We start from the raw sequence: 19,018 nt of genomic DNA on the forward strand, positions 1-19,018 counted from the left end.
AAAGTGTTCAGAGTCCTAAGGCAAACAAAAGCAAAAATCCAGCAAGAATTGGAAGTAAGTAGGCAAACAGTTTGATGGAAGACTGCCCTAAGGCTGACAGGTCTAACGCCTTTCATATTACATCACTCATGCCATCTCAAAAGAGTTTATTGATGACATGAGTGATTACATTATTGATGACATCATCCAACCAATATGACAATTTGCTACAACCTAACCAGTGCTAAAGTGTCTGTGATCTCTCCTTTCCTTTAAACATGGTAAAATGGATTTTACCAAAGTGGTACATTTAATTTACTTAAAGGTCACTAGTAAAGTGGTAGTACATGTACTCAGGGACTATAAATTAAATGGTACTAGTGGGCCTGCAGCACTTACTGTTTCACATACTTAACCAGCCCATGTCTGAGGCCTGCCATAGCAGGTTGTGTGTTCAGTTTTCAACTGCCATTTTGACCTGGCAAAATAAACCTTTTTCCAGGCCTAAACCTTTATTTTTAATAGATATGGTTCACCCCTAGGGTAGACCTTAAACAGCCCATAGGGCTTAAAAGGTCAGACATGTGCTTTTAAGTTTTACATTTCCTGGTAGTGGAAAACTCTCAAATTTGTGTTTCACTATTGCAAGGCCTGCCTCTCCCAAATGATAACATTGGGTCACCCTATTACATTTAATAAGTGATAACGTTTGTGTGGGAGCAGGTAAGCATGTCATTTTGGTGCCTGAGAAATTGAAATTTAAAACCCTCTTTAATGGTAAATTCAGATTTTAAATCATACTTCTGAAAATGCAATGTTTAGAAAGTTAGCATTTTTCTGTCCTAACAATTTGGGGCCTGTAGCCTGTTTCCTGGGTCACATGACTAGGTGCAGTTGGCAATTGGCTTTTGTGTATTCCTCCCAGACAGTATCGCCATAGAGGACCTGGATGTTGGCAGGATGGGCCATCCTGACTTGGTGAGGGGGTGGAACTGTCACCTTTAACACTTGCACTTCAAAGACACTGTCTCATCTCACACACAAAGAACTTCTCACTAGCCGATTGTAACTCTAGACAGAATGGGACGAGTGCAGGAAAGTCCAAACACTTCTGTGGGAGAAAACCCCAGAAGCTTCCTCCATTTCAAAGCTAGCACCAGGTATAAAAATGGGTCCCTCAGACCCAATCTACATAACACTTCTGTTAATATAAAAGACTCAGAAGAAGGACTGATCTGCTGCCCTGCTGCTGGGAAGACAGCCCTGCTACAAGAAGGACTGCCCTGCTGCCTGGGGAAGGAAGGTTAGACCTGCTCCTTGATGCCAGAACCACCAGAGTGACTCCAAGGGCTAGCTGACTGGCCTCCTGTTCTGAACTACAGACACATACTAAGCCCTAGAGACCTGTCCCGCAACTGCCCAGCTGATCAGACTCAACTGGACCTGTCTGTGCCCTGCAGCTGGACTCTGCTGGAGTGAAACCTGATCCCTAAGATGTGCCCATTGGGTCCTGGACTTTTGGCTGGCATCTGAGTGAACTCCTACTGGCCCAACTATGGATTCCCTCAGAGTAGACACAACTCGACACAGTACATCCCAGCACTTCTGAGCCCCTGAACCGAGGCCTCATTGGAACGAACACAGCATGGCAAAACATGAGGCAGGACCTCACATCGCAACTCTTGCAGCGCCTCATCAGAACCGATGTAGTGCAACACAAGAATGCAGGACCTTGCATTGCAGCCCTCACAGCTCCTCATCAGAGCCGATAAAGTGCAACGCAACTCTATGCAGGACTTCACATCACAGCCTTCACTGTTCACACTTTGCAACGGACGCAGCACGGAGCAACTCGATGCAGGACCACGTATAAGATCCCTTGCAAGTCCCCATCAAAACCAATGCAGCACAACACATCGATCCTCATCAAGGACATAGGTACAATATTGGAATTAACCGGGTTACTATATCCAGCCCATGCTCCTTCGTGGTCAGCATCAATTTGTTGCTTTTTCCCAATCCGGCGTGACCAGATATTCATAGATGGTGCTTTGTGCCTTTAGGTGCCATACTTACCTTAAAACTCTGAATTGATTAGATTTTTGTTGTTTTGGTGTCAAATAATGTACTATATTTTACTCTCGCTTTCTAAATTGGTATGGTATTTTTCTTGCTTTTAAGTGTTCACTTTATTACTGTTTGAGTGCTGCATAAATACTTTATATCATGCCTCTAAGTTAAGCCTGAATGCTTTTGAGCCAAGCTACCGAAGGGTTAAGCACAAGTTTATTTAGTGACTTTTTGTGGTTCCCACTGACAAGGATTGTGGCTGTTGCTTGAGTAGGGTTTCACTGCCTCAACCAACAACGACATTTATCACTTACATTGTCATTGAAAAATCCAAAGGTTAAAGCGATGGTAAAGTTAGGTATGCTAATAATTTCTTACTTTGCATTAAAAAGAATCTCAGAAATTCACTGGAAAAAAAACAGAGGTGATCTTACAGCTTGAAAATGTCAGTTTAAACATAACTGTTTAAACAAAAAAACCTCTGAAATCCAACACTGATAGTTAGTTTGAAGAACTATAACTTTCCCCCCACTATGCAAAGTGTTTTCGTCAATGATGCAAGTTTAGTTTTCATCGGTAATGTTATTATTGATGTCACAGAACAAACATGTCATGAGTGCTGTAATATGTAAGGAGTGCATGATGACATGATCACTTGAAATAAGTATGACTGTTGAATCAAATTACAGAGTAGGGGAGAAGAGATGCAAAAGAGCAACGTGGAGCTGGCGGGCAAAGGCACATGGGCTGGAGAGAAATGTGAGTGGAAAATGGGGGGATAGCCGATGTGCGAGAGAAATGATCCTTAAAGCATGGCAGAGAGGAAAGCATAGTACACAAAGGCATCGTCTGGAAAACTTTATGAAGTGCTTAAACAAAAAGAAAACAGTCACACTTAAAAAGTGAGCAGTGGAAGGACACAATTAATGGTTGCCTGCTCCAGGAGAGGGACAAACAAAAGAAGAGGAAGGATAGCTAACATACATTAACAAATAAGAAGCAAGCAAATGAGAGTGATAATAAACCCAACCAACAGTAATTAATGGGTGGGCTCTAGACCCGCTGTAAGCTAACAATACATCTCACAAAAGACAGCGAATGCAGTTTCTAGTAGGTGTGACCTAAGAACTACTAGAATGGGTGCAAGACCATAAACTATAAGAAAGCCTGGAATGAAATGGAAAGTGCTATGGACACAAAAAGCTAAGAGATGGTACAAGCTTTGTACAGCTTTATACATCCTCAGTAGTGAAAGCCACCATTTGTTCAAACAGATTTGCTTCAATATATGGAAATTAAGACTTTTTTCTAAGGCTAGAGAAGGATATACTTTCATAAAAGGAAAGAACAGAAAACAACACCAAATATTTTTCACAAAGTAGCACTGGATTCCTTACATTAATCAAAGCAAGACTTTAATTTCATGTGCCTAAAATTGTAAGCTCTTATTTTATAGCTGCATAATGGGTGCTACATACATCGATAAAGCATGAGTATCTCACCCCATTTGAAAAGTATTTGTAAAGGAAATCAGACAATTCTATTAGAAAGAATGCAGCTCATGACTTCATTTCTTTACCTCCCATTTTTACTTCTTTTTTTCATTTTAAAATACTCCCTGTAATAGCACTTCTCCCTCACCTATTTTATTTACTCGTTGTCTAATCTCAGTTCCCATTTGTTTACCTCCTTAAGGGGGTGACCCCCATTATCCATTTTTTCTGTTTCTTGCTTTTTTTAATCTTTTGCAAAATTGTTTCTTCTCTGTCTCCGTCAGAGTTTGTTTGAGCTATTTCTACTTTTCCATTGGGTAGATTCCATATACACTACTTTCCTCATCCCCTCTTAATTTTGATGGTTATTTCCTAATTTCCTGAAACACTTTCCGTATTATTCCTATTTTCCTAATTACTAAATGAATAGTAGCTTTTTGAGGTTTGACTGTTTGAAAGTCATAATTATTGTATTAGGGTCAAAATAAATTTAAATTCCAGTATCCACTGATGGGGCTGGACAAAGATTTTGATGAGGCACTGTGGCAAACTATACTACAGAGGGAGATCAACATTGCAACTGCCACAAAGGGCAAGTAAACACTTTTTACCTTCCTCTACAGGTGATATTATACTCTACTATGCCTACACGCAATAAACAAAACCTGCCCTGGAGCTTGTTGAAAGTTACGTGAAAAAGGGATCCCTCAAGCGCATTTTATTGGAGAGATCAAAACTACAGAAGTTCAGGTGTAAAACATTGAGGATGTAAAGGTGACTAGAAGAAGAGAATTCCTGCAAGGACATAAAGTATACTTTTGATACTCCTGTCAGAATACATAAATATACCACTTCACTAAAGGTAGAGAAGACCATTTTCCTATTCCTGTCGTGGCAAAACAACTAATACTAGCAACGTATGGAACAAAATAGATAGATAGTGTAAGATCTGGCTACATACAATGTGGCATGTATTAGTCATGGACAAGAAAATACACAGCACTACAGACTCATAGAAAGTTTAGGAAGGGCTACAGCCCCATTTCAGACAAAACACAAAGACCCAGAATCACATATTATTAGCTCAGAATCAGGAATGTTACAAAGCCTATGGTATTGGTAAGCAATCAGCATTGCCTTGTGACTACACTTGCCCAATTACTAATTGATGCCACCAACCCAGACCCTAACAAGCAAAATTCTCAAACTCATCCTCTAAAAATACTGTTCATATCAATATGCAATGTGGACCTCAAATATTTTGGGTCAACTCTCCGGAAGGCAGACTGCACTGAGAGGTCACCTACTACTCAACAAAAGACCTGCTCCTGCTATATGTGTGGACCTCAATCCACCATATATCACTTGTGAACTCCACCCTACTTCAGGAGTCACAACAGTGGATCTACTTTGTCCCAACTGTTTCAACATGTCTAAAATCACAGTTCAATTAAAAACTGTGATATTGTGACTGCTAGTCTAACCCCTCATCAATGTACAGTAGGACATTAAGAAATAGGGGGGACAGGAAGCAGAAAAAGGTGAGAGAATGTTGGTAGAGCCTCACAGGAGTAACACCAAGGGAGGTTTACAAGCTGGTACTCGCCTGCATCCTCAGGTTCTCATCATTAGCATCTGCCAACCGTCAAAAATAAAGAGTGGATAGTGCAGGATAAGAAAAACCAACAAAAAAGTGCTGTGTATTCTATAAGTGACCCTGTAGGGCTACCGAAATCTAACATAGGAGTTTGCTATGCCAAAACTTTAAAAATGAGCTTGGCCCCACTGGGTAGTCTATTTTATTCCTTGCTGTGTGCCTGCTCAATTAAAACCCGCACTGCACTTAGAGGTCAAACAAATGGCATAGGGTTTGTTGAACAAATGACATAGCATAAATACTTATGGTTTCCCACCCAAGGGCATAGGGGCCTCATGTACGAAGAATGCCTTAGGTGAGAGGGTTACAATTTGCACATCAACTTTTGCAGAGTGCATTCTTATTTTGTGAACCGACCTATGTACTATTAGGTTGGTTCACAATATTCAGAAATGTAGTGGTTCCCAGTTCAATGCACTTCATCAATATTTATGAGGCAAAATTTCAAGTTTATGACTTTCAGTATTCACAAAGGAAAGGTAAACTTAGACCAAAAGTCTAAGTTTATGACTTTCAGTATTCACAACGGTAAGTTACGAGCAGTATCTTTATGTCAGCACTCGTGACTTACCTTTGTGAATACTGAAAGTCATAAAATTAGACTTTTGGTCCAAGTTTACCTTTATGAATATCGAAAGTCGTAAACTTTGACTTTTGGTCAAAGTTTACCTTTGTGAATACCGTGACCCGTAAACTTAAACTTTTGGTCTAAGTTTACCTTTGTGAATTGGGCCCTTTGTCCATGATTCTCTAGGCTCTCTTCTGAGTTAGGAAGCCAAAACTAATGTTCATAAAAATGTAATATTGACATTTGTGATTTGATATTTATTCAATACTTTTTATTTTATGTGCAATGATTATTATTTATTATTTCTCCTCTACTTAGGTTATCTGATCCAAGGCAATGGACAGCTCATTTGGGAATGCGTGTTCAAGGCTATGCCAAATTTGTTTCAACTATTAAAAGAATCATAACTCATGAATACTATGATAATAGAAATTTTGATTATGACATAGCACTGCTTCAACTCAGCACAGTATGGTCTAGTTCATTGAAGGGACTGGTTCAGCCATTATGCATCCCGTCAGCAGCACAACAAGCACGTGGCGGTACCAAGTGTTGGATTACTGGCTGGGGCTTAAAGCAAGAAGCAGGTAAGAACGCATTGCTCTTAAATTTTCCCTATAAAATATCACAAACAGGATTTGCAATCTTGGAAATCCAAATGTGTGATACAACCTTTTAGTAACCATTGATTCCATACTGACCACACATTCGACAATCCTCAAGGTGATGTATTACAGATTCGCCTGCACCTTAGCACAGATTCTTCTTCACAGATTCGTTCCCACTTTAGAAGCATGTTTGTTTTTTGTGAGTTGGTGGCACTGAGAAGTTGCATGTCTAAGTTGTAAGTCATTGTTGCTATCCTTTTAAGAAAAGATTGGAAGTCCATAAACAATAGATTCCCATAGTAAACAAAGGCCAAAATTCATAAATTAATAAAGTAGCTTAACTTTATTTCACAAAGATTCACATTTGAAGAAATAAAGGGTTAGGGTACGTAGATTGTGAACCATCTTAGATGCTAAGTTGGCTGAGATGTATACCACTATTGCAGTAACGTTTAATTTGCCTTTGAACTAATAATAAATGTGTCAAGTGTTGGTTTATTAACACACTTATTTCAAATGTTATGATTCATTGGGCACATATATATTTACTGGCATCACCTACATAGTAAACATCCATATGCACACAATGAAATATACTATTTATTACCATCGTTTAGGGTGGGAAGGGACCCAGTCTCACAGGAGGAGAAGCCTCCAGTGGGTTATGATGTCCACCCCCTTCTTCACTAATGACAAAAAAATAACATGCGACACTCTGAGTATTTGCACACATGTTTTTAATGTGCATTTGTTTTTAAAAAAATGGTATTCAATGAAAACAGGATGTAAGGGTTTACATTTGTGAAGTGTGATACAATCACATTAAATAGAACGTGTGATTGTTAGCAAAGCCATTGTAACATTCTGTGAGTAAACAAGCCTTTTGCTGGTTTCACCCCCACTTTTTACTCCTGTTTTGACTACTAGGCACTGGCGTAATGGCTCTGAAATGTCTTGAGCCCTACTAATCAAGACTCAGTGCATATACTCTGACACTTTTAAAGGTATACTGTTGATTGACGTATACTCTGTTGATATAGTCTAATTTACTTGTAAGTCCCTAGTATTTGGTACCAATGGTACCCAGGTCCTGTACATTATAATGTCCCCTCAGGGACTGTACCACTTGTTGTATTACCCTGAGAGGGATAAGGGAAACATGGCTCCCGATCTACCACTGCAGACTGGAAGAGCAGTTCTAAACTACTAACTCAACTTTGTCTTCTTAAGCAATGGCAAAGCCCAAACTCCCTTTTTATTAGGTGTAAGTCACCACTACATCAGGTCTATTCAGGCTTAAGGCATTGTGCTCTATTAGTAAAGTAGAACATGTGTTTAGCATGGTCTAACAGTAAACACCAGCAATTGTCATTTTTACTGGGAGAGAGACTGGTAGCCCCGTTGGCAAGTACAGAGTTACATGATCTGTGGCAAAGCACAAGAGCCATTGGCCATGATGCACACAAGGGAAATTAGCCATCCTAGTGCCGTTATGGCTAGTTAAAGACAATCATTGGGGTCCTTTACTCTTTTCTCAGTACCAATGCACCTCTAATACTACTGATAGCTATGCCACTGGATTCAATAAAGTCATGTGACCTGCCCATGGAATGGTCAGCACTGCACACTTTAATGTTCTTCCTCTTTCAGTCTATTTTGAGGAGGTGCTGTCTCAAATGGTGCGAAACCTCAGTTGGTTACGTTACTATTTTTAAAATGAAATGTGTAGGTGAAATGTAGATCACAAGATTAATTTCAGAGGAATTTACTCAACCCTTCATCCAATTAAATAAAATTCCTAGTGTTTGTTTCAAGATAATAAATCCCAGGTTTCATTGCATGTAAATGTATATTGAAACTGGACGCTTTTCCCAGCAAGCACTAGGTTCTTCATTCAATCTATTATTATTAAATGGATCTTGTTAGACTACTATAAACTGATCACATTTGAGATAAAGTGTCTGTTTAGGCAAAAATGTTAACTGAGGTGCTGATTATGATAGCGGTCAGACCGCACACCACAGGATGTTAGTGACGGTCCGACCACTGACAGGCCTTCAGTCCGACTGTCGCATTTCAATGCTGGCGGTCGGACCCACAACAGGTGGAGTCCAGACCGCCACCTCTGGCAGGATCTGAGATCCCGATGGGGCGGCAGCTGGAGTCACAGCCCAGAATGGAGGTGGTGCCATGCCGTTGGAATTTGGATAACCCTTTCCAACAGCCTGCTCATGACGGGAACACCACCATGTACAGGTTGTTGGAAATGGATATTGGGGGCTCCAAATGGGGCCTCATCCCTCGTGGGCCCCATGCAAAGTGGCCCTGGGGACACATGTGGTGTCCCCACTCACCTCCATGCACCGTGTTCCATGCACCATATAATGCATGGCACACAGCCCATGGTGTATAGCATGGGTACTCACAAACTTTTTCTCAGGGGCCAAAACTACAGTTTGGCTTGTGGCCGAGGGCCGCACAGATGGGCCTGCGTGATGGAGGCGGGAGAGGCGGTGTCAGTAGGGGCAGAGCTACTGGGGTGAAAATAAAATCAGCCTCTTTTCAAAACATGACTAGACAGTGCTGTATTTCGAAATGCGATATATGTGTGTATTTAACCCAAATAAATGCTATCAATATTTATTTTTTTATTGAAGTCTGTGTGTTTCTGACCATAGTTTTCCATCTTTGCCTTGTTTTGACAAAAACCCAGTTTCGTGCTCTTTGGCTCTCAGTTGCGCAGATACTTGGACACACCCTTCATTTGTCTCTCAGAAGACACAACTCATACCCCTATGCCTCTTAAAGTCAGTACGAACAACCCTCAATGCGTCTGTTGAGTGTTTGCAGTACCAAGCCCCAAGATCATCCAGCAAAACTCAGAAGCGTAAAAGCAAAGTCCATTGATAGAGGTAGGTTTTCTGTCCTCTGTCCAGCCCTCTGTGCACACCCCAGCTCATGAAACTTACCACATGAATGTAACCGCAGGCAATACACGCATCAGTGACAGGAGGCAGCCATATTCTTAATGTACCGAGACAGTACATGCATAAATGGCCCATGCTGTAATGTGCATGCTTGGGCCCACACAATACATGCATTCATGTACTTGGGCTGTAATGCACATTTAGAATGGCACAATGTCCAGCATAATGGGCAAGAGACGTGCCGTGTGTCACGCTGCCTTCTCCTAGTCAATGAGCTTGCCCAACAATACAGCAGAGGTATTGTAGTGTCATCTACAAAATGACTATCATCTCAGGTAGGTGCATATCATTTAATAATAATGCATGTATCAGGCAGCACATCTACTGCTATTCCTCCCTGAGCCCCACACTCAATTACTCTGCTCTTAGGGTCTGCTGTGATCCTCGGTTTTCACTCTGTCCCTGCACTCTGACTCTGACCCTACCTTATGACTGTTTCATGATTGCCATATTCCTCTACTCTACACCCTCATCCCACCACTTTGGCCTTAATAATTTCCTGAGCCGTCCTGCAGCCTGGCACTCTGTCACAACTTTACACCTCTATTGTTTTACCCTCAATGTACACCATCTGTTATGCCTCTCCTCTTACCCATGGTTATTTCCTTATCTAATAAATGCCCCTCACACTGTCCCTACCCCCACTTTCCATTACCATCATCACAATCTGCCCCCAGTGCCTCTTTGCTAAGCTCATAAGCTTCCTCTGTCTGACTCTCCACCTCATGATTACACCGCTCTTCACTCTGCTTCTACTCATTTCCTGGTCTTTCTATTTCACTATGCTCACAGCCTATCACCTTGACGTTTTAATGCTGCTCCTGCTCTCCCTCCATCACAGTCTACCCCTATCTGGTGACACTCTTTTGGTGCCACATTTGTCTACTTTTTTCAGCATTATTTCTCTCACTCTTCTCATAAGCTATCAAACTGCCTACCCTCTAAGTGTGCCCCTAACACCTCATCCTATGCCTAACCTTGCATTGCACGCTAATGCACCACTCTGCGCCTACCCTCTCATTGTGCCCTATTGCGTCACTCAGCGCCTACCCACTCATTGTGTCTGCACACCTTCACTCTACTGAAGGTTCACCCTATTGACAAGACAGTTCCGTGTTCTTCCTACAGTTCTGCTCTACACCTTCACTCCACTGCTTCCCTTCACTCTGCTTCTATCTCATAGCTGTTGGTTCCATTGTTGTTGTACCCCTCACTATTTCCTTGCCCATGTCCCTGACTTAGCATATATATCGCTCAGTATAGTCCTTAAGTGTAAAGCAGCCCATTCTGCCTGTCCTTTCTCTGCTCCTGCCCCCTCACACTCCCCATAACCGGCAATACTCTTATTCTGCGCTCATATTTCACATTGCTCCTACTCCCTTGCTCTCTTCTGTTAAACCCTAACCTTTCCATACCTCCACATTGCGCTTCTCAACACTTTCTTGAGTAATGCACAAAGCAAGTTGAATAGCCTGCAAGAAATGTGGGGAAGCTGGGATTTACACATAATTATCCGGCTGCTTCTGAGGCATATAACGTTGTGTATGAACTGCATCCCCCTATCCCCAATTCCACCTGCAAACTTTTCCTAGCACCACTGTTGTCAACAGTGAGCCTGTAGGTATCTCATGGAAAGCCATGCCATAAAACAAAAGGCTATGCACAGCCCAGGGATCGACATTAGGACATTGCTTGATCCTCGTTTTATTTATTTTGTTCCCACACATGCGGGCATTGAAAGTCTGAGCAAGGAAAGGCCGGGCTTGGCTGAAACCTAACTCGGGGCCATAAAAAACATACATTTTAATTACAGAGACAGCTGATTTAGCAGCACCAACTGAGACATTAAAGAGGCCACACTGTGAGCAGCATGAACAGGCACAGAGGCGCAACTAGAGGGGGGGGGGGGTTGATTCTTCAAGAAAAGGGCAGAGTGGAGCTGCAGGGGCTTTAATCAGGGGGCGGGGGCGGGACATAACATTACCAAACAAAAGGTCTTTAAAAGACCTGTGAGGTGCTCGGTGCGGTGCGGCTGTGTGCGCTCGGGAAGCTGACTCATCAAAGGCAGGGTGAGCAAGTGACGTCAGAGAGGCAGGTGAGGGCGGGGGCTCCGGGTGAGAAAATGGTGTGGAGTCCGTGCCTGCTATTTTCCACGGGGGCCGCATGTAGTGACCTGGCGGGCCGCAACTGGCCCGCGGGCCGTACTTTGAGTACCGCCGGTGTATAGGAAGAGCTCCTTTTCACTGTGGCTTATGCTGCGACCCTTTTCCAGGGTCGCAGCACAAGCCACAGTGAAAAGGATTTACAAAAGGGGGTGGTGATGAACAGAGTGTCTGAATTGAGCAGACCACTCTTACCCAGTCCAAAGATCAGGGCTTGATCCATCACCGTTATTTATCTCACTGCCCCATCCCAGCTCAGAACCTGGCTATATGCAAATCAGTCTGTCCCTGGCCCAGTGCATCATGGGAACAGGGCAGACTAAACTACCAAGCCAATTCTTTACCAGAAAGGAGCCAAGCTACCGGGGACCGGTTTCTGGCATTTCAGCCTCTTCGGCCCGGCTTGCTTGAATCCTGATGGAGCAGTGAGAAAGGGACTCATGTCTGAGTATACCCTGCCACACCTATAGTGGCCAAAATCGATTTACAAAAGGGGGTGGTGATGAACAGAGTGTCTGAATTGAGCAGACCACTCTTACCCAGTCCAAAGATCAGGGCTTGATCCATCACCGTTATTTATCTCACTGCCCCATCCCAGCTCAGAACCTGGCTATATGCAAATCAGTCTGTCCCTGGCCCAGTGCATCATGGGAACAGGGCAGACTAAACTACCAAGCCAATTCTTTACCAGAAAGGAGCCAAGCTACCGGGGACCGGTTTCTGGCATTTCAGCCTCTTCGTGAAAAGGAGCACTTTCCGACCGCCAGCCCAGCAGACTCATTCTAATGCGGTAGTTGGACTGCTGACTGCTTGTCAGGCGGTCTCCTGACCCCCACGATAGCAATTAGGGGTCTGACTGACCGATATGGTAATCAGCCCTTTAGTTCGAATACTTTCTAGGAAAGACCACACCCTTGAAACATGCAGACAGTACCGCATTACTTTTGTTTTATTTATTATCATATTTATACAGCCCAAGCCATACAGAAGGGGTTTCTGAGTGCTTTGGAACAATGTACATTAAAATAGTAGTAAAATAAAAATGACAACTATTTAAAGAGGTCAGGGGACAAGAAATCCTACTTTTCCAAGTACTTCAAACGTTGTCTGTGGCTTTGCCTGAAAAACACACTGCTGCCAAGGCCTCCTGTCCTTAGTCCTTCATTTAAATACAATGTGGAGATTCAGTGAAGGAAAAACCCCTGTTGTATGCAATTTGCTGTCCCCAGGCTTGTGCCCCGGCTTTAATCCTTGTAATTTATGTGAATTGTCTCTCAAAATTGATTATGGATGGACACCTAACAAGCACCAAGCTGGCAATAATTGCCTTTTGCTGCATGCTGCATGCAGTACAGAACGTGGTGGTCCCAGTACTATTACATCAGCACAGTGTAAATGAAAGCAATACAGTTATATAATAAACAATGAATCAAAAAGAGAGTTAAATAGTGCTCAAGTGTTATTTAATCACACTGTACACATGGTGCACATTTTTCATAGAGATATTTTACAGAAAACATTAAAAACCATCATTGGTGTGTCCGACTGGGTGGAAGGGGAGGAAGGATGGTGACTTAAGTGAGGTAAGTGAAAAACAATACTAGTGGTTATCACAATCAAATTGTTGAGCATGCTATTGAATGCCGCACATTCCTAACATAGTCCATATCAAATAGATTACAATGAATTACGCAGCCATGTAAAGCAGAAAGTCACAGTGCGGCATGCGCTGTTGGCAGTACTGGCATCAGTGATGTGTCGACGTTTCGACCCCTGAAACTATGTAGGTTTCTTCGAAGCCTTACTGGCGGGGTCTTCCACAGGACAGATGTGCAAGTGAGAGGGGAGGGACACCTAAGAGTAAAATGAAAGGGTGAATTTTCAGGTCCAAAATTAATTAAGACGAGGACATAATCAGGTACGAGTCACTATATTTACTGTATCTGATTAAATGCGCAACTTGTTGTCGAGGACGATAAGGCTCAATGGCTCCAAGAAATGAAGAATGGGGGAGAGAGGGATGAACACCTGTGGAAATAAGGCGTCTGTCAGTAAGCCTCAAATAAATCAAGGGTCATTGGATGGGTGCCCATACTTGATAATAAGGCAAACTTACTCAGAAAATGGGATGAACAGTGTGATTACTGCTAGGAAAACCATGGTCAACACACCATCGATCAAAAGGGGAAACAATCCAGATTACTTCAACCGAAAACAGAATCAATGCTAGGATCCGGGTTGAGTGTGCATCTGAAGTCAATACTGTGGAATTAAAAAGCGCAAAGCACATAGTGAGACTATCAAAGTGCATATTTATGAACGCCTAGTTATTGCTGACCTTTTAAATTAAAAGAAATAGGTATAAACATCATGAGATGCATACCCAGAGAGGCACGGTGACACTACAGACACTGGGGAAGCACAGCGCGCGGCGTTGCTCTTCAAGATACCAACTTAAAAACAAAATGCCAGTGCCTCTCGAACTATAGTTTGCGAGGTATAGACATCATGGTACGATGCATACCTAGAAGAGCCTACTAAATTGTGATGTGTCATAGCGAACACAGGAAAAGAAGGCACGTTGACCCAGGGTAATTATTCGTGCCTACAAGGAGCTGTGAGGGTAGGTCTGGTGACTAATCAAAACAAACACTGGGAAAGAAAGCGCGTTGCTGCAGCGCATTAAAGGTCTGAAAAAGTTTGTGCCTACAGAAAGGTTTAAAGGTAGGGAGTGGAATTGACAGCACTCACCCTCGTTACTCAACCTTGCTTCCAAGAAATGGAAAGAACGCTCCGCCAGAGCGTATGCCACATTTAAGTAGAAACGCAGCCAGGAGGCACCGGGAGCCGCGTGACGCCCAGCGTGGTGCAGCCGCTGGCTGCCGGTATGCACGCGAGTCTCAACTCGCAGGAAGGGAAGACAGACTCGATCTCTCCAGTCTAGGGATGTTGTATATTTGTGTGACATCCACGAGCCCCTCAAAAAATACATTAACCACTTGGCTGCTAAGGCAATATTTTACTCTTCATTGTATTTCCATTGAAATCAATGAAAAGTGCATGACGAGTTACCCTTGTCATTAGCGGCGAAGAGGTTAAATACATTAAAACTGAACTAGATCAGGAAATGCATGTATCAAAATCATCGAATGCAGACATGCCAACCCTCCCGATTCAGGCGTGAGACTACCGATTTGAAGGCTAGTCTCCCTCCTCCCGATTCCTGCAAGCAAAAACCCGATTCCTCGAGGGTTTCAGCTGACAGGGCTAGTTATTTTGTAAAGTGCCAATTCTTCCAGCAAAGAGTGGCGATGCAGGGGCTCTCGAAGGGGTGAAAAACCAACAAAGCGTCATTAACAAGGGAATCGTCTTTTAACGACCTGCGAAGTACGGGAGGGGCGGGGGCTGCATGCACTGCCAACAGCCTGCCAGGCCAGTGCCCAACAGTTGCATCACCCTCTCTGCCTGCGATTATGCTCCATGCTTCTGAAAGGTAAGAAAAAAACGTGCATTTATGTTTCAAATGTCCAATCCTACAGCAGCCACTTCCAAAGCCCATACATGCCAGTAACCCGATTCAAGGCACCATTCTCCCGTTTTTTTTTTTTAATCTCCCACTTTGCTCTCCTGAAATGTTGGCATGTATACGAATGGGATAAACAGCCCTAAAGGCACAATTGGACATGTCTCCTTAAGTACATAAACATATACTATAAAAACATGATAAATGCGATGGCATGGTTAGCACTAGGCATTTGAGACTGATACAATCATAAAATCAATGTTGTACATATGTTAGCCCATGGATAAACTAACATATAGTGATTCTTACAGAGAGACTGGTCAGAGTTTTAGAGTGTTTGTCCATGACACAATAACCTTTTAGACAGTCTTACATAGGCATGTTTCACAATCGTATTGGAAGGAAGGAGCAATCTATGAAATGAAAGTGAACAAGGCCACATTCTATCCATTTAGGTGAAATTGGAGGGCAAAGCCTAAATAATACCATTATTTGCAGTAACTAGGGTTGAGGCCATAAGGTTCTTAATGGCATCATTAAGTATTGAGGTATGCCAGTTGAGCATTGCTGAGGTCTAGTTCATTCAGCCCGTTTGCAATGGTGTCCAGACGTACCATCCATTTTGAGTCTCGGATATTTAAGATCAAGACAATGTTGCCCCCTCTTGGTCCCAGTTCAGCTTTTTCTATCACCAGCCACTGCAATTGGTCCAGATTGTGTCCCATCATTGCAAAGTGTTCAACTAGTGGTGCCCCTACGAAGGAGCACCGGATCCTACTCTGATGTTGTAGGATTCTGGCCTTGATCTTCTGTTGCGTCTGCCCTACATAAAGTGACCCACAAGGGCAGATTATACGTATATTACATCCAGCATTAGTGGCATGTAATAAATACTGTGTGTTTGGCGGGAAGGCTGTTGGGTTGTTTGTGTGTGGGAGTGAGTGTGTGGTGGGAGTGACTTTTGAGTGTGTGGGTGTTGTGTGTGTGTGTATGGTAGGATATCATCTGGTGAGGGATGGTATAAGCACCAAGATGTCCCCTGGTTAACAAGAAATCCCTGACTACACGGGATATACTGGCTTCTCTTGTACCCTGTGTGACCTAGATGAGGTGGAAGGGTGCGCCTAAGTGGTAATTCCAATCTCCCAATTTGAGGCGCATATGAAGAAAGAATTGTTTCTACTGCTTTTTCAGTGCATGTTTTACAGTCCCGATGTAGAGCTACATTCCCTAGGTGCACGGGCTGTTTTTAAGCACCGTAGATAACAAGTGTTACTAATATCATATTTAACACGTTCAATATACCAACGTCGAAAGGATGGAAGGCTGCGTCAGCCTCTCCAGGAATTAAACTCGATACCTGTACATCCCCTCATTGATCCATGCTGTCAGCAAGTGGCAAGTGGGTGGTACTGACATGCAAAATGAGGGAGGCATGGGTGAGGAGAGTGGGAGCAGCAACAACGTAAGAGCTAAAGCAACATGCGAGAAGGGGGGAACTGCAATAAAGAAAAGCAGGAGGAGGGGGTTTGGGGAAGGGAATGGGAGTGGGCAGGGAGAAGAAGAAATAATGCCTGAATCACAGTGTGAGCAGTGTAATGGCACTAATTAAGTTGATGAAGCTGTGGTTGGTCCATGCTCCACAAAGAGGAAAGAAAGGGATGATTGGCATGTGCCGGCCAATTAAGAGTCAGCAAAGAAGAGTAATAACAAAGTCAACAAATGGTAAGCAATGGGCAGGCTCTGAGCCCTTTACTGTACACAATATGTCTTACAAGCAAGAGTGCATGCAGCAGCACATGCTCTGTCACAGGCTCAACATAAAAAGGAGAAGGAACACTTAGAAAAAAGTGGGGCATTCTTTTGGGTATTCACCCATGACCACTGTCATTTAGACGAACCTCTGAAAATGGTGAATCTGACAATTTTAATGATTCAAAAATAATTGTTAATGTTAGCTAATGGCAGTGAGTGAAAGAGGAATAAACACAATTTACTATTATAGCAAAATTGAGGCAACTGAAACAACCTATCACGTTCCCATCAAAAATAGAATTCCAGGCTAACACCAAAAGGAGTTGTTTCCAAATATTTTATCCCCACAGTGATCTCCTTGATGTGAATTTCTTCTTGCTATATCCTTATTTCATAAGTAAAGCTACTCTTGATCTTCAAAAGGTACAAAATGAAGTAAAAAGAACATCATAATATTATGTTCACTTTCATGCAAGTGCAGCACTTTGGCTCCCCTATAGATGGTGTGAAACACTTGTCAAAGGTTACCAAGCAGTGGGCTGAACTCGAACTCCCCACTTTTTACAGTGAGCAAAAGACTGACTACATGTACAGCCATACATTGGTGAGGACTGTGACAGCTTTACAGCACCCAATATGTCACCCCCCCCCTTGATAAATAGATTGCAATTGACACCTACTCATTTTTGGAGCTGTTGATTTGATTTCCAGAGCCCGAAGATAGTCCATTGGTGCTATGCTGGCTCTAATCCACGAATAAAACAGCATCAAAACATGCCCCCCACCCATTCTAATTTGAATTTGAATTTAAAAACATTTATTCAGCGCACTTTTACCCAGCGGTTTCATGGCGCTATGAGTGAAACAGTGGACGGCAGCAGCTGGAGGAGTTTAAGCAGTGTAGGCTTGTGTAAAAAGGAAGGTTTTAAGGTCCTTCCGAAACTGGAGGTAGGAAGTGAAGTGCGCAGGGCAGCAGGGAGGGAGTTCCAGAAAGCAGGAGCCAGAACAGCGAACCTCGCTCCACCAGCCCTCTGTTTTTAAAAACGGGGGATTGCTAGAAGGGCCAAATGAGTGGAGCGAAGTTCTCTGCCTGGAAGGCAGGGCTTGATAGCAGAGCAAATGAACTCAGAGGCAGTGCCCGATCTGGCCTGGTAAGTGAGGCAGCCAAGTTTGAAAAGGGCGCGCTCTTTCACTGGGAGCCAATGTAGTGCTTTGAGCAGTGGAGTGGCCCGATGGTATTTAGGTATGCCGTGAATCAGGCGGGCAGCCTGATTATGTACCAGCTGCAAACGGTGGATCGCATAGGCAGGAGCTCCATTGTAGATTATGTTGCCATAATCGATACGGGATAGTACCATGGCCAGCACGATTATTTTTAAAGCAGAGGGGGAAAAAAAACGGGAGACTTTCCTGATTATTCTGAGGGAAAAGAAACAAGAGGAGACCACTGAACCAACTTGTGAATGAACAGTGAGTTGTGGGTTTAAAAGGATCCCAAGAGTTTTTACTTTGGGTACAGGGAGTGGAGGGACACCAAGGGACGGGGGCCAGAAGGAGGGGGACCACGGACTGCAACCACCTCCGGTCAGGACCAACTCGGTCTTGTCCGGGTTGAGTTTGAGGTGGTTGTTCTACCTAACAACATTTACTCTTCTGAACAATTCCGAAAATATGAAATATGTGGCAACGGTTACCAAGCACTGAGCTGTGCTTGAATATGCAAGCAAGCACTTTCTATTGTGATTAAAAGACTGTTTGTCTACATGTACCAGCATGCATTGGGGAGTACTGAGACAGTCTTTCCAGAACCAGTGTGTAGCCCCACCCTTTTGCTAATAGACAATTAGATTGGCTATTTACTCAAGCAGGGACTTGATTTAAGATAAAGGGCTTAGGGGCATATGTATCATCCATTTTTTTGTCGCAAACGCTGCGATTCACAAAAAAGCAGCGTTTGCGACTAAAAATTCAGAAAATGCGATGTATGATTGAAATCGCATTGTAAAATTAAGGAATCGCAAAATTTGCGAATTCATTAATTTTGCGTCAGCATTTAAGGAATCGCAAATTGCGCTTCCTTAAATGCTATGTAAGAAGCACCCAAGTTGTGCGATATCTCATTAAGAATTCGCAAATTACCACCAACTTGAAGTTGGTGGTAATTTGCGATTTCGTTCACAAACGCACTTTTTGCCATTTGTGAAGGTGCCATGTTG

At 43.0% G+C, this 19,018-nt stretch overlaps 1 protein-coding gene across 1 annotated transcript in view; it reads left to right on the forward strand.

Annotated features, from left to right (window-relative positions):
- TMPRSS7 (transmembrane serine protease 7) overlaps positions 1 to 19,018 on the forward strand; it is a 454,018-nt gene that overhangs the window by 417,729 nt on the left and 17,271 nt on the right. Inside the window, exons 13-14 of the mRNA XM_086933268.1 lie at positions 6,086 to 6,354; positions 16,310 to 16,316. Coding sequence (XP_086789394.1) covers positions 6,086 to 6,354; positions 16,310 to 16,316 — 276 coding nt within the window. The remainder of the gene's footprint in view (positions 1 to 6,085; positions 6,355 to 16,309; positions 16,317 to 19,018) is intronic.

The sequence above is a fragment of the Lissotriton vulgaris genome, chromosome 8 (genome assembly GCF_964263255.1).
Source record: "Lissotriton vulgaris chromosome 8, aLisVul1.2, whole genome shotgun sequence".
Taxonomy (NCBI): Eukaryota; Metazoa; Chordata; class Amphibia; order Caudata; family Salamandridae; genus Lissotriton; species Lissotriton vulgaris.